Source organism: Ranitomeya imitator, chromosome 2 (assembly GCF_032444005.1).
Source record: "Ranitomeya imitator isolate aRanImi1 chromosome 2, aRanImi1.pri, whole genome shotgun sequence".
Taxonomy (NCBI): Eukaryota; Metazoa; Chordata; class Amphibia; order Anura; family Dendrobatidae; genus Ranitomeya; species Ranitomeya imitator.
This window is the reverse complement of record NC_091283.1, coordinates 336,955,776-336,969,001: the sequence shown is the minus strand read 5'-3', so window position 1 is coordinate 336,969,001 and position 13,226 is coordinate 336,955,776. Positions and strand designations below refer to the sequence as shown.

At 42.2% G+C, this 13,226-nt stretch overlaps 1 protein-coding gene across 2 annotated transcripts in view; it reads left to right on the top strand.

The window, feature by feature from the left end:
* LOC138663612 (zinc finger protein 84-like) overlaps positions 1-6,615 on the top strand; it is a 59,370-nt gene extending 52,755 nt beyond the window's left edge. For both annotated transcript variants that reach the window (XM_069749881.1, XM_069749882.1), the window contains 2 exons: positions 2,291-2,381; positions 4,438-6,615. In XM_069749881.1, coding sequence (XP_069605982.1) covers positions 2,291-2,381; positions 4,438-6,128 — 1,782 coding nt within the window. In that variant the 3' untranslated portion in view covers positions 6,129-6,615. The remainder of the gene's footprint in view (positions 1-2,290; positions 2,382-4,437) is intronic.
* Positions 6,616-13,226: the final 6,611 nt, after the last annotated feature.

The following is a 13,226-nucleotide window of genomic DNA, read 5'->3' as shown; positions in this document are numbered from 1 at the left end:
TTCCCGAAAACTTAAGCGTGATCATCGTACTGTTAAGAGATTTGTGACTGAATCTGAGCTCAGACATGTTTGTGCTGATAAAGGCAGAATGAGGAAGGTTTCTGACAGGCAAGTTCATCAATTAAGAGACCAGTTGCTAAAAAGCCGTTACAAACCAGCGAAGTCCCTCGAATCTCAAGGTGTAGGATCCTTCAAATCCTTCACAGTGTTCACAATGTCCCAACAATGCTGCGACGTCAGCAAGGATGTGGAGGAGTCATGATTTGGGGCCGGAATCATGGGGAAATAGCTGGTAGGGCCCTTTAAGGTTCCTGAAGGTGTAAAAATGACCTCTGCAAAGTATGTAGAGTTTCTGACTGACAACTTTCTTCCATGGTCTAAAAAGCAGAAACATGCCTTCAGGGGCAAAATCATCTTCATGCATGACAATGCACCATCTCATGCTGCAAAGAATACCTCTGAGTCATTGGCTGCTGTGGGCATAAAAAGAGATAAACTCATAATGTGGCCACCATCTTCACCTGACCTCAATCGTACAGAGAACCTTTGGAGTATCATCAAGCAAAAGATCTATGAGGGTGGGAGGCAGTTCACATCAAAACAGCGGCTCTGGGAGGCTATTCTGACTTCATGCAAAGAAATACAAGCAGAAACTCTCCAAAAACTCACAAGTTCAATGGATGCAAGAATTGTGAAGGTGATATCAAAGAAGGGGTCCTATGTTAACATGTAACTTGGCCTGTTGGGAGGTTTTGGAGTTAAATAGCTGTTTTGTTCAGTGAATGTGACCTCCTAATGCTGCAAATTCCACAAATGAGCATTTTCAGTTCTTTAAAACGTATCAAATGTATAGAAATTCTACTGTGCCTAATAATTTGGAACAGTGCATTTTGAGTTTTTATTTATTTTGGAGATTATACTGTTATCATTGGGAGGTTTCTTCAATATAATTCGATGTATAATCTAATGGGTGATGACTTTGATTAGACTGACTGTCATTTGCTCCGACCATTTAGGAAAATCCGAGAAAAATCTCATTTGATAAAAATAATGTGGAACACAGTATATTGCATCCCCATAGCAGTATAATTCAACCCCATAGTGGTATAATGCACCCCTTATTCATATATAACAGTATAATGCATCTCCATAGTAGTGTAATGCACCCCATAGTCATATATAGTAGAATAATGCACCCCCATAGTGGTATAATGCATTCCATAGTAGTATACTGCAGCACCATGGTATAATGCACACCCATAGTGGCATAATGCACTTCATAGTATAATGCACCCCCATAGTAGGATATTGCAACCCCATACTTGACAAAAAAAAAGTTTCTCCTTACATGGCTAAGGTCCAGTGGTGTCCTCCGCTCAATACATCTGAGGCGCATACCGTCGTATCACAGTGATTTAAAGGGAATCTGTTACCCCATTTTTGGCCTATAAACTGCAGCCACCGCCATCAGGGGCTTATCTACAGCATTCTGTAATGCTGTAGATAAGCCCCCTATGTAACCTGAAAGATAAGAAAAACAATTTAGATTATACTCACCCAGGGGCGGTCCTGGTGCGATCTGGTCCAATGGGCATTGCGGTCTGGGTCCGGCGCCTCCTATCTTCATGCGATGACTTCCTCTTCTTTGTTTCCTGTCGCGGCTCCTGCGCAGGCGTACTTTATCTGCCCTGTTGAGGGCACAGCAAAGTACTGCAGTGCACAGGATCCGGGCCTCTCTGACCTTTCCCGGCGCCTGCGCACTGCAGTACTTTGCTCTGCCCTCGACAGGGCAGAGAATGGCGCCTGCGCAGGAGCCATGACAGGAAGCAAAGAAGAGGATGTCATCACATGAAGATGGGCGGCGCCAATCTGCGACGCCCATTGGACCGCACCGCCCCGCCCCTGGGTGAGTATAGTCTAACTTGTTTTTCTTATCTTTCAGGTTACATCGGGGGCTTATCTACAGCATTACAGACCAAAAATGGGGTGACGGATTCCCTTTAATAAGCTGGCAATGTATCAGCTGTGATTGGCTGGCGGCTGATAATTGTTGCCGTATGGGAGGAATTTCCTGCAAGGCAACAGATTTTAACTGACTGTGCCCGTGTATGATCAGTTGAACCGTCAGAATGCTGCCTCCGGGGCCCGCTGAGCAGAGGCGAGGCTCTCCGGGCCCCATATGCCAGTTATTGCAATAATGCCCTGATGGCGGCTCTGATGGCACGATTAGAGCTGATCATAGATGTGACTTTTCCATTTTTTTCTGAAAATTTTACAATATTTGTTTCAGTGTGAAGATCTGACCCATATTAATACTACAGAGACATATGTGAGGGGTGATGAGCGGTGTAAAGAGGAGATTCCTACATATGACTACCCAGGTGAGTAGTGACCTCTAATTACACAGATTCTTCTCAGTCACTGGCCATGGCTGCTTTATTTGGGGTGTAGTCTGGTCATATCACAATCGTGTGATCACCATTTTGACTCTAGTCCTCAACATTCTCCTCCATCCAAAACGTTGACACCTCAACTCTGCACTATTATAAAAACAATTTCTTTGAATGTTTAATATTTCTTCTTGAAACTCATCTGATGTCTGACATTGTAAGGGCCAATCGTTTAGATTGAAAGAGCCTCTGAGCCCCATATTCTAATTACCCCAGAGAGCTTTCACCACTAGTTACTAATTTTTTACTGATGAAGACTGTTGAGTTTCATCATTTCAGTAGACGTGTTATTGTCTTTAGTCACAGTTTTTGACTACAGTAATTAGTGCAAAAAATGCTCTGATTTAACCTCTTCCCGCAGCCAGTTTTGTGTTCCTAATCAGGCCCCATTTTTCAAATCAGACATGTCACTTTGTGGTGATAACTTTGAACCTTACATATTATTTATCATCTTCTCTTGAATCCGACAATACCCTATATACAGTTGTACACTGCTGTTTAGGCACATGGCAATGTTAAGAAGGGAAGGAGCACCATTTAGCTATTTGAATGCAGATTTTGCTGGAATAGTTTGCAAACCCAATATATTGGGGGCACTGTTTGTGGTCACCTGGCAACTCAAAAGATGGCTACCATGAACAGGCTTGGCCCTATCTACTCCATTTTACAGATCCCAGGGATTGCCTTGTTCATCATATTTTAACCCTTCTACATGAATCTGGACTTACACAGAGACCCATAGGCTTTGCCCATGGTGTTACCTTACATTCTGTGATTCGAGACGTGGCAAGAATAGTCAGGTAACCGGGTCAGTATCAGGAGAGCAGAGAAAATACAAAATTCGAGGATGCAAGAGTAGTCAGTATATGGGCCGGGGCCACAACAGGAAACAAATATACAAGCTGGGAGCTGAGCACAGAGGAATTGACCAGAGGAGAACAAGGCTGTATCTGTCAGCTTCCGGAAATATGCTTCGAACTTTAGTAGGGTGTGGTGCTTTCCAATTCGCTGGAGCAAAGAGCTGGACAACCTACACACCCATACTGCCAGAGTGGATGGTACTACAAATCCCATCACCCTAATCTTGGTAGCTGGACAGAGCCTGTGCCGCCCAGAGCTTCTTGTTTCGATGTCTCTTCCAATTACCAGCGCTGTCTGTAGAATGAATAAAGTCGCGCCTGGTGACTGAAGCGGATGTCACAGGAGCAGATCTCAGAGGAGGCGGAACACACCTTTTCAGAAGCCCTAATATGGGAAAATGGCAGAAAAGCAGAGCAGTGTATATCCCCATAAATTGACTTCATTTTGGAAATTATAACCCTCGGGATTAATGTATTGAGTAGTGACTATGTTGACCCCATAGCCATTCTCCAGAAATTGGCACACAGTGGATGTTGGAGAGTGAAAATTACAAATACTACATTTTATTGCCCAACACATAGTGCCCAGATTGTGCTCCAGGAGACACACACCATAAATCATGTGGGCTCTTACTATAATAATGTCTAATACATGGAGGCTAAATGTGATTAGGGCATATAGCAAAGCTCAGAAGTGAGGGGGAGGTTTGACTTTGGAATAGCAGATATTCCTGTTTTGGTTTATCGAAGCCATGTTGCTTTTCAAGAGCCTTTGAGCCACTTATAATGTGGAAACCTCTGTTTTTCGACTGACAGATGTTGGACCTGTGTGGGGATTTGGTTTTTGTGAGATGATTAGAAGGTTTATTGGTATAATTTTCGCCAACATAACATTGTTGTGGCTTTTTATTCCATATTTGGGAGGCAGAATGAACAAACAGTTGAACACCACGCTCCACTGGTTCATCCTATGAGGTTTTCTATAAGTCTGTGAACAATCATTGTCTTGGTGAATAATTACGTATTTTCCATAACTTGTCATGTTATGGACAGTTTAAGTAGAAATGTTAAAATATGTAAAATTCAAGGATTTTTTATGAAAAAATAACTGGTTTTATTTTTAACAGATAACTGCACCAGATCAGAGGGACGGCTGACATCTTCAGTTTTTAAATCAGATAATCTTGAGATAGCACAGGATACAATTGTAGTGAATGCCATTACTTCGGATATACCATCATCCCTTCACAGCAAAGATCTATCATATGATCTTTTGAAACAGGTCCGGTCTTCTGATCCATTACCGACTACAAAGGAAAATCAAAGTCACAAACAAAGCATTAAAAAACAAATTGTTCCTGAAGTAAAGAAGCCAATTTTACTTTTAGAATATAGAAATAGTTTTCCCCTTGAAAAATCTTTTCTTAAGCATCAAAAAATTCACACAGCGGAGAATAGATTTTCTTGTTCCAAGTGTGGGAAATCTTTTAACCAGAAAAGAAATCTTGTTAGTCACCAGAGAAGTCACAGAGGGGAGAAGCCTTTTTCCTGTTTAGAATGCGGAAAATGTTTTATCCAGAAAGTGCATCTTGTTAGTCACCAGAGAATTCACACAGGGGAGAAGCCATTTTCATGTTCAGAATGTGGGAAATATTTTACACACAAATCAAATTTTGTTAAGCACCAGAGAACCCACACTGGGGAGAAGCCTTTTTCCTGTTTAGAATGCGGAAAATGTTTTATCCAGAAAGTGCATCTTGTTAGTCACCAGAGAATTCACACAGGGGAGAAGCCATTTACATGTTCAGAATGTGGGAAATATTTTACACACAAATCAAATTTTGTTAAGCACCAGAGAATTCACACAGGGGAGAAGCCTTTTTCATGTTCAGAATGTGGGAAATGTTTTAACCAGAAATCGGATATTGTTTGGCACCAAAGAACCCATACAGGGGAGAAGCCTTTTTCATGTTCAGAATGTGGGAAATGTTTTAATCGGAAATCAGATATTGTTAGGCACCAAAGAACCCATACAGGGGAGAAGCATTTTTCATGTTCTGAATGTGAGAAATGTTTTAACCAGAAATCAGATTTTGTTAGACACCAGAAAACCCACACAGGGGAGAAGCCTTTTTCCTGTTCAGAATGTGGGAAATGTTTTAATCAGAAATCAGATTTTCTTAGGCACCAGATAACCCACACAAGTGAGAAGCCTTTTTCATGTTCAGAATGTGGGAAGTGTTTTAAACTGAAATCCACTTTGGTTACACACCAGAAAACCCACACAGGTGAGAAGCCTTTTTCATGTTCAGAATGTGGGAAGTGTTTTAAACTGAAATCCACTTTGGTTACACACCAGAAAACCCACACAGGGGAGAAGCCTTTTTCCTGTTTAGAATGTGGGAAATGTTTTCATCGGAAATCAAATATTGTTAGGCACCAAAGAACCCATACAGGGGAGAAGCCTTTTTCATGTTCTGAATGTGAGAAATGTTTTAGCCAGAAATCAGATTTTGTTAGGCACCAGAGAACCCACACAGGTGAGAAGCCTTTTTCATGTTCAGAATGTGGGAAGTGTTTTAAACTGAAATCAGCTTTGGTTACACACCAGAAAACACACACTGGAGAGAAGCCTTTTTCCTGTTCAGAATGTGGGAAATGTTTTAATCGGAAATCAGATATTTTTAGGCACCAAAGAACCCATACAGGGGAGAAGCCTTTTTCATGTTCAGAATGTGGAATATGTTTTGTGAAGAAATTATCTCTTCTTACTCACCGAAGAATTCACACAGGGGAGAAACCTTTTACCTGTTCCTAGTGTGGGAAGTGTTTTACATGGAATTCAGCTCTTTAATAAGCATCAGAGAAGTTGCACAGTGCAGAAGCCTTTTTCATGCTTAGTATGTTGGAAATATTTTAAGCTAAAATTGTAACTTTTTAAGACAGTTGCCTACTACTAGGATAGGTTTTCCAGCGCAACATTGACCTGAAACACAGCCTGGGCAACTGAAAAGTGGCTCCGTAAGAAGCATTTCAAAGTCCTGGAGTGGCCTAGCCAGTCTCCAGAAAATCTTTGGACGGATCTGAAACTTAATTTTGCCCAGCAACACACCTGAAATATCTGGAGATCTGTATGGAGGAGTGGGCCAAAATCCCTGCTGCAGTGTGTGTAAACTTGGTCAATAACTATGGGAAATGTCTGACGTCTGTAATTGCAAATAAAGGTTTCTGTACCAAATATTAAGTTCTGTTTTTCTATTGTAACAAATACTTATTCCAAGCAATAAAAAGCAAATTAATTATGTAAAAATCATACAATGTCATTTTCTGGATTTTTTTTCTCAGATTCCATCTCTCTCATGTGAAGTGTACATACGATAAAAATTAAGGACCTCTCCATTCTTTGTAGGTGGGAAAACTTGCAAATTCGACAGTGTATGAAATACTTATTTTCTTCCCAGCAGCGTTCGCTGGAGAGAAGGAATGAAAAATCTTTTTTTTTTTTTGTTGTTAAAATAAAGTTCCAGGTAATCTCAACCCCTCCCTCCCCCTGTGCGCCCGCCCGCTGGCATTAAAATACTTACCCAGCTCCCCCCATGCTTCCTCTTAGCGTCGCAGCTCTTCCTGTATGAGCGGTCATGTGGTGCCACTTATTACAGTGATGAATATGCGGCTCCACCCCTATGGGAGGTGGAGCCGCATATTCATCACTGTAATGTGCGGCACCACGTGACCGCTCATACAGGAAGAGCTGAGAGGATGGAAGCATCGAGGGAGCTGGGTAAGTATTTTAATGCCGGCGGGCGCACAGGGGGAGGGAGGGGGGAGATTACCGGAAACTTTATTTTAACAAAAAAAAATGATTTTTCATTCCTTTTCTCCAGCGAACGCTGCTGGAGAGAAGAAATGAATGGTGCTTCAGCACCACAAGCTGGGGGGACAGCGCTTACTGTACCGCTGTCTCCTGTACGGCACACGGACTGCACACGGACAGCATCCGTGTGCGGTACGTGTTTTACACGGACCCATTGACTTTAATGGGTCCGTGTGATCCGTGCGCTCCCACGAACACTGACATGTCTCCGTGTTTTTCAAACGGACACACTGTCCGTGAAAACACGCTGACATGTGCAGAGCCACATTGATTTTAATGTGTCTACGTGAGTCAGTGTCTCCGGTACGTGAGGAAACTGTCACCTCACGTACCGGAGCCACTGACGTATGAAACCAGCCTTATAGAGAGAAAAAAAAGAAAGAAAAGCCAGCTCACCGAACTTCCAGGTGCAAAGGAACTTCGTCCCGATGGGACGATGTGCTCCAGAAAAAACAAGGACTGTGTTCAAGCTCCTTGGATAAAACCTCTTCAAATTTTATTCGTGTAATTAAAATATAGCAATGAACATGCTCCAAGACCACACCAATGCTGCACAAATGGACAACCAGGGACACGTTTCGATCGCACCATCGATCTTTATCAAAGCTGCTAGGATCAGGACATGTGCATGGTTATATATAGGAACTGATCCAATCAAATAAAAAACGTTGTGTCACATGACAAACATAAGGTCCTGAAAAGAAAAAAATCACAGAAAAGCAAACACCTGAATAGAACAAAAACAAATTTAAAAACGAAATGCAGAAAAAAAAATCAATAAATAAAAAACAGAAAGTGAATAAAAATAAATACATTAATAATGAAACATGATTTCATTGCGTCTGTTCAATCCTTTTGGAAACCTGGTATCAAGATAATATATCTAGTACACTTCACGAGTCAACAAACCGGCATCTGACATCTCCACCCCTCATAGGTTTCTTACTTTTTCCAATCCACACAATCACAAGAAAAAAATGTCACATGCATGTTACTGAATGAAGTGTTTGGCCACAGAGGATATGTTGCTGTTAAAATTGATATTAATACCCTTGGAAATGTCATTTAAATGTTCAGCAATAATTTCCTAGATGTGCATCCCACATATGGCAATTTGCAAATAATGCAATCAATTTTATATTCAACTTGTTTGGTATTACAATTAATAAAATTTCTAATGTAGAATATTTGAGACATGATTGTAAAAAAAATTAGTGTTGGTAATTTGTTTGCACGTCTTACAATTCGTTGTTCTACATTTATATTAACCATGTTTCCTGTGGAACATGAGATACAAACAAACTTGGGGATAAAATATTCCCTAAAGTGGGTGCTTTCCCTGCGACTATATTGCAACTATCCTGCAATATGGATGCGAGTGTCTTCGTGTAATATAGGTAAAATTGTGTTAATAATTCTTTTTATATGATAAAATTAAGGACTGTACTGTAAGCATAAAAATGGTTTGCGAACAGTAGAGTCCCTTGATGAAGAATTTGTGTTACGAGGGGAAATCAAATCCTGATGATGCTTCGATGAAATTTTATTTAGAGCCCTATTTAGCATCCAATCGGGATAGTCTCTTTTTTAAAAAAAATTTGCAGCAATGTTTAACCCCTTACCGACCTCCGCCATACTATTACTGCAGAGGTCGGATCCCTTGCTTTGATGTGGGCTCTGGCGGTGAGCCCGCATCAAAGCCAGGACATGTCAGCTGTCTTGAACAGCTGACATGTGCCCGCAATAGCGGCGGGTGAAATCGCGATTCACCCGCTGCTATTAACAAGTTAAATGCCGCTGTCAAATGCTGACAGCGGCATTTAACCTGTGCTTCCGGCCATTGGGACGGAAATGAGCGCATCGCCGACCCCGTCACATGATCAGGGGTCAGCGATGCTTCTGCATAGCAACCAGAGGTCTCCTTGATGCCAGCTTGCTGTGAGCGCCACCCTGTGGTCGGCGCTCATAGCAAGCCTTTAATTCAGCTACATAGGAGCGATCCGATGATTGCTGCTATGTAGCAGAGCTGATCAGGCTATGCCAGCTGCTAGCTTCCTATGGAGGCTATTGAAGCATGGCAAAAGTTTAAAAAAAAAAAAAAAGTTTAACAAAATATGAAAAAAATATTAAAATCACCCCCCTTTCGCCCCATTCAAAATAAAACAATTAAAAAAATCAAACCTACACATATTTGGTATCACCGCCTTTAGAATCGCCCGATCTATCAACAAAATAAAAGCATTAACCTGATCGCTAAACGGTGTAGCGAGAAAAAAAAATTAGAAACGCCAGAATTACGTTTTTTTAATCGCCGCGACATTGCAATAAAATGCAGTAACGGGCGATCAAAAGATTGTATATGCACTAAAATGGTATAATTAAAAGTGTCAGCTCAGAGCGCAAAAAATAAGCCCTCACCCGACCCCAGATAATGAAAAATGGAGATGCTACTGGTATCGGAAAATGGCGCAATTTTTTTTTTTTTTTAGCAATTTTTAGAAATATTTTTTACCACTTAGATAAAACCTAACCTAGACATGTTTGATGTATATGATCTCATAATGACCTGGAGAATCATAATGGCAGGTCAGTTTTAGCATTTAGTGAACCTAGCAAAAAAGCCAAACAAAAAAAAGTGTGGGATTGCACTTTTTTTTTGCAATTACACCGCACTTTTTTCCCATTTTCTAGTACACGACATGCTAAAACCAATGATGTCATTCAAAAGTGCAACTTGTCCCGCAAAAAACAAGCCCTCACATGGCCATATTGACGGAAAAATAAAAAAGTTATGGCTCTGGGAAGGAGGGGAGCGAAAAACGAGAACGCAAAAACGGAAAAGGGCAAGGTCTTGAAGGGGTTAAGTTCGTCATGTAAGTTCTGGGTATCACTACAGTTCCTTTTTTTTTCCTGGTGAACTCACCCACAGGTATAGATCTAATTGTATGTTTAGGATGACTGCTTTTAGCCTGAAGAATTGTGCTTCCACTCATGGGTTTAGAGTAAGTCTGTGTAGACATTTTTTGATCATGTACACCAGATAGTTTTAAATCTAAAAATGAAATATGGTGACAACCAACATGGGTAAATTTCAAATTAAGATCATTAGAATCAATGTATCGAATGAAATCTGGTACAATGGGCGTGGCCTAGCTGCAAGAGGGAACGGTCGCATGTCTCCGGAGCTCCTGCCTGCCTTGGTATATACACCGATTCCCCTAGCCCCACGGAGTCAATAACAGCTCCTTGGACGGTTTATAGCACTGTGACTGTCCCCAGAAGAAAGAAACGTCGGGTGGTGCACCTCACCCTAGCGGGAGACCCGTGGACCCCGGAGGTTGAGGGGAGAGAAGAGTGAGGCTCCGCCATCTTGAGCAGCTTACAGACCGGGTGTGCGGAGTACCTCGGCGGCTGAGGAGGGGTGCGGGCTGTTCGTTCCCCGGACACACTTCCTCGCCCCAGATCGGCGCTCCTACAGCTTACCGCTCCAAGCGCTGAAGATCCCTGTGGTCCGGTGTGTGCAGCGATCCTCTACGGAGTGTGGATCCGTCATTGCTGTGACCCAGCGCTGCACTCTACCCGGAGTACCGGCTGAATTGCCCGGGCGCGCCTGTCGGATCTGTCGCTGGGTGGGCTTACCGTCCACGGCGGCGCTCTGAGGCCTTCCCGACCCAGCGGCTGCCACGGCGTGACAGCGCATCTTGAAGGTGAGGAGACGGACCTGGGGATTTCCCGCCGAGCCTGGCGCCATCTTGAATCCCTCACGGGTCGCAGGGAAAGACCCTTACCAACCAGGCAAGGACCGCTTCAACTTTACTGCCTCATGTGGGTCCCCCTCTCTTGTTACTGACTGGGGGTGAGGGGTGATGATCGTGGGGACATCTTTATTGCAGCAATCACCCCAATCCTGCCTTGGCCACTTGGGGGATAGGCTCTGCCCTCCTCGTCCTTACAAACAGAAGTGTTTACCACAGTGGACAAGATATTAGCAACACTGTGTTGCCTGGGAGAGAGAGACCCCTTAGAAGGTGCCCCCCCCCCCATCTCATGCGAGCAACCATGATTATTTGATCAGCTCACCATTACACATTTGAAAGTCACAACTAATCATCCTGAGACTCACAACCCCTTGTCTTTGGCCCCCTGTGCTCAGGCCATCCTTAAATATAATTTTATTTTATTCAGTTTTTGCTTTTTCTTTTTCCCTTTTATTGTTTTTTTTTTCTGGACTTTCCACATAGACTCAAATCTGAAACGAAAGCGACACCTACTACCACAATTCACCTTGCATATTGATTGTGAGGAAGGCTTCCCTTGAGAGCCAACAATAAAGGAGAAACTTGTGGTACTACTACGCCATCTAGTGGTGGAATTAAAAACCTAAGATATATTTCTCTTCCTGACCAAACACTATAGAAGGCCTGGGGACGGAGTGTACATAGGATAGGGTAAACAAGGGCAATATAAATCAAACTGCAAACGATCACTGCCCTCACCTTAGAACCCAAATTCCAGAGAAATACAGGTCCTTCTCAAAAAATTAGCATATAGTGTTAAATTTCATTATTTACCATAATGTAATGATTACAATTAAACTTTCATATATTATAGATTCATTATCCACCAACTGAAATTTGTCAGGTCTTTTATTGTTTTAATACTGATGATTTTGGCATACAACTCCTGATAACCCAAAAAACCTGTCTCAATAAATTAGCATATTTCACCCATCCAATCAAATAAAAGTGGTTTTTAATAACAAACAAAGAAAACATCAAATAATAATGTTCAGTTATGCACTCAATACTTGGTCGGGAATCCTTTGGCAGAAATGACTGCTTCAATGCGGCGTGGCATGGAGGCAATCAGCCTGTGACACTGCTGAGATGTTATGGAGGCCCAGGATGCTTCAATAGCGGCCTTAAGCTCATCCAGAGCTCTCATCCAGAAAAAATTGCAGTACCGCTGGCTCTACCCATTCGGGATACAAGTCATGACGGACGACAAAAGACTTCAAGCCAGAACATCGGTAGACATCAGGAAAATATGCAAAGAGCTGAACATTACCCTGAACCAGTACCCGGACATTGAATCCTTTCATGCAGCCTCCTTACTACAACCCCTTCCAACTCCGGCACCATGGCAATCTGTTTCCACACCCAAATCTCAGAAGACAAAGCGCAAAGGACTCAAAACGACTCCTACTAAAGACCAGGACACCTGAGGAGAACTTCAAGTTAAATGGATAACTTTAATAATCCTGGTTCTTATGACTTTCCCTGAGATTAGGTTCCTGACTCATCACCAATTGTGCACCTATTGCGCACTAGTTTAAAGCACTGTTCTAAAACAATATTTTAGTTATGGTTATCAAACACAGTTATGTTTTGTTAATTTTCCTCCAATCTAGCTGACAGTATGTCGCTACTTTCAAACAAATATTCTAAAATGTTGCACTCAAACGAGTGCGTGATTGTCCTAAATTCCTTTATGTTGTCTCAACTTTTCTTTTTTTCTATACTTTTCCCCTCCTCCCCCACTCTGGTCCCTCCCCCCTCTTCATCTCCCCAGGCACCTTGGGATGATCTCCTTCGAGTAATGAAATACCCAGATGGCTGATAAACAGAAGATATTCAAACTGCTCACGTTCAACACCAAAGGATTCAACTCTCCGATATCTAGAGGCCAAACTCTCTCGCACTTCAAGAAGAAAGGTATCGATTTACTCCTTCTACAAGAAACTCACTTTACTGACAATAAAGTCCCTTCATTTAGTAAAGCACACTACGACAGGTGGTACCATGCCACCTCGCCACAAAAAAAGTCAAGAGGGGGTATCGGTGGCCATAGCCAAGGATATTCCTTTTCAACTCCATGATCAGATGATAGATACAAATGGCCGCTACTTACTTGTGAAGGGGATTCTAGCGGGAGTGGTTGTAACCATATGTAATGTTTATGCCCCGAACAAGAAACAGCTGAAATGGCTGTTAGCCATATTCAAAAAAATAAGAGACTTTAGAGAAGGCATCCTCATACTGG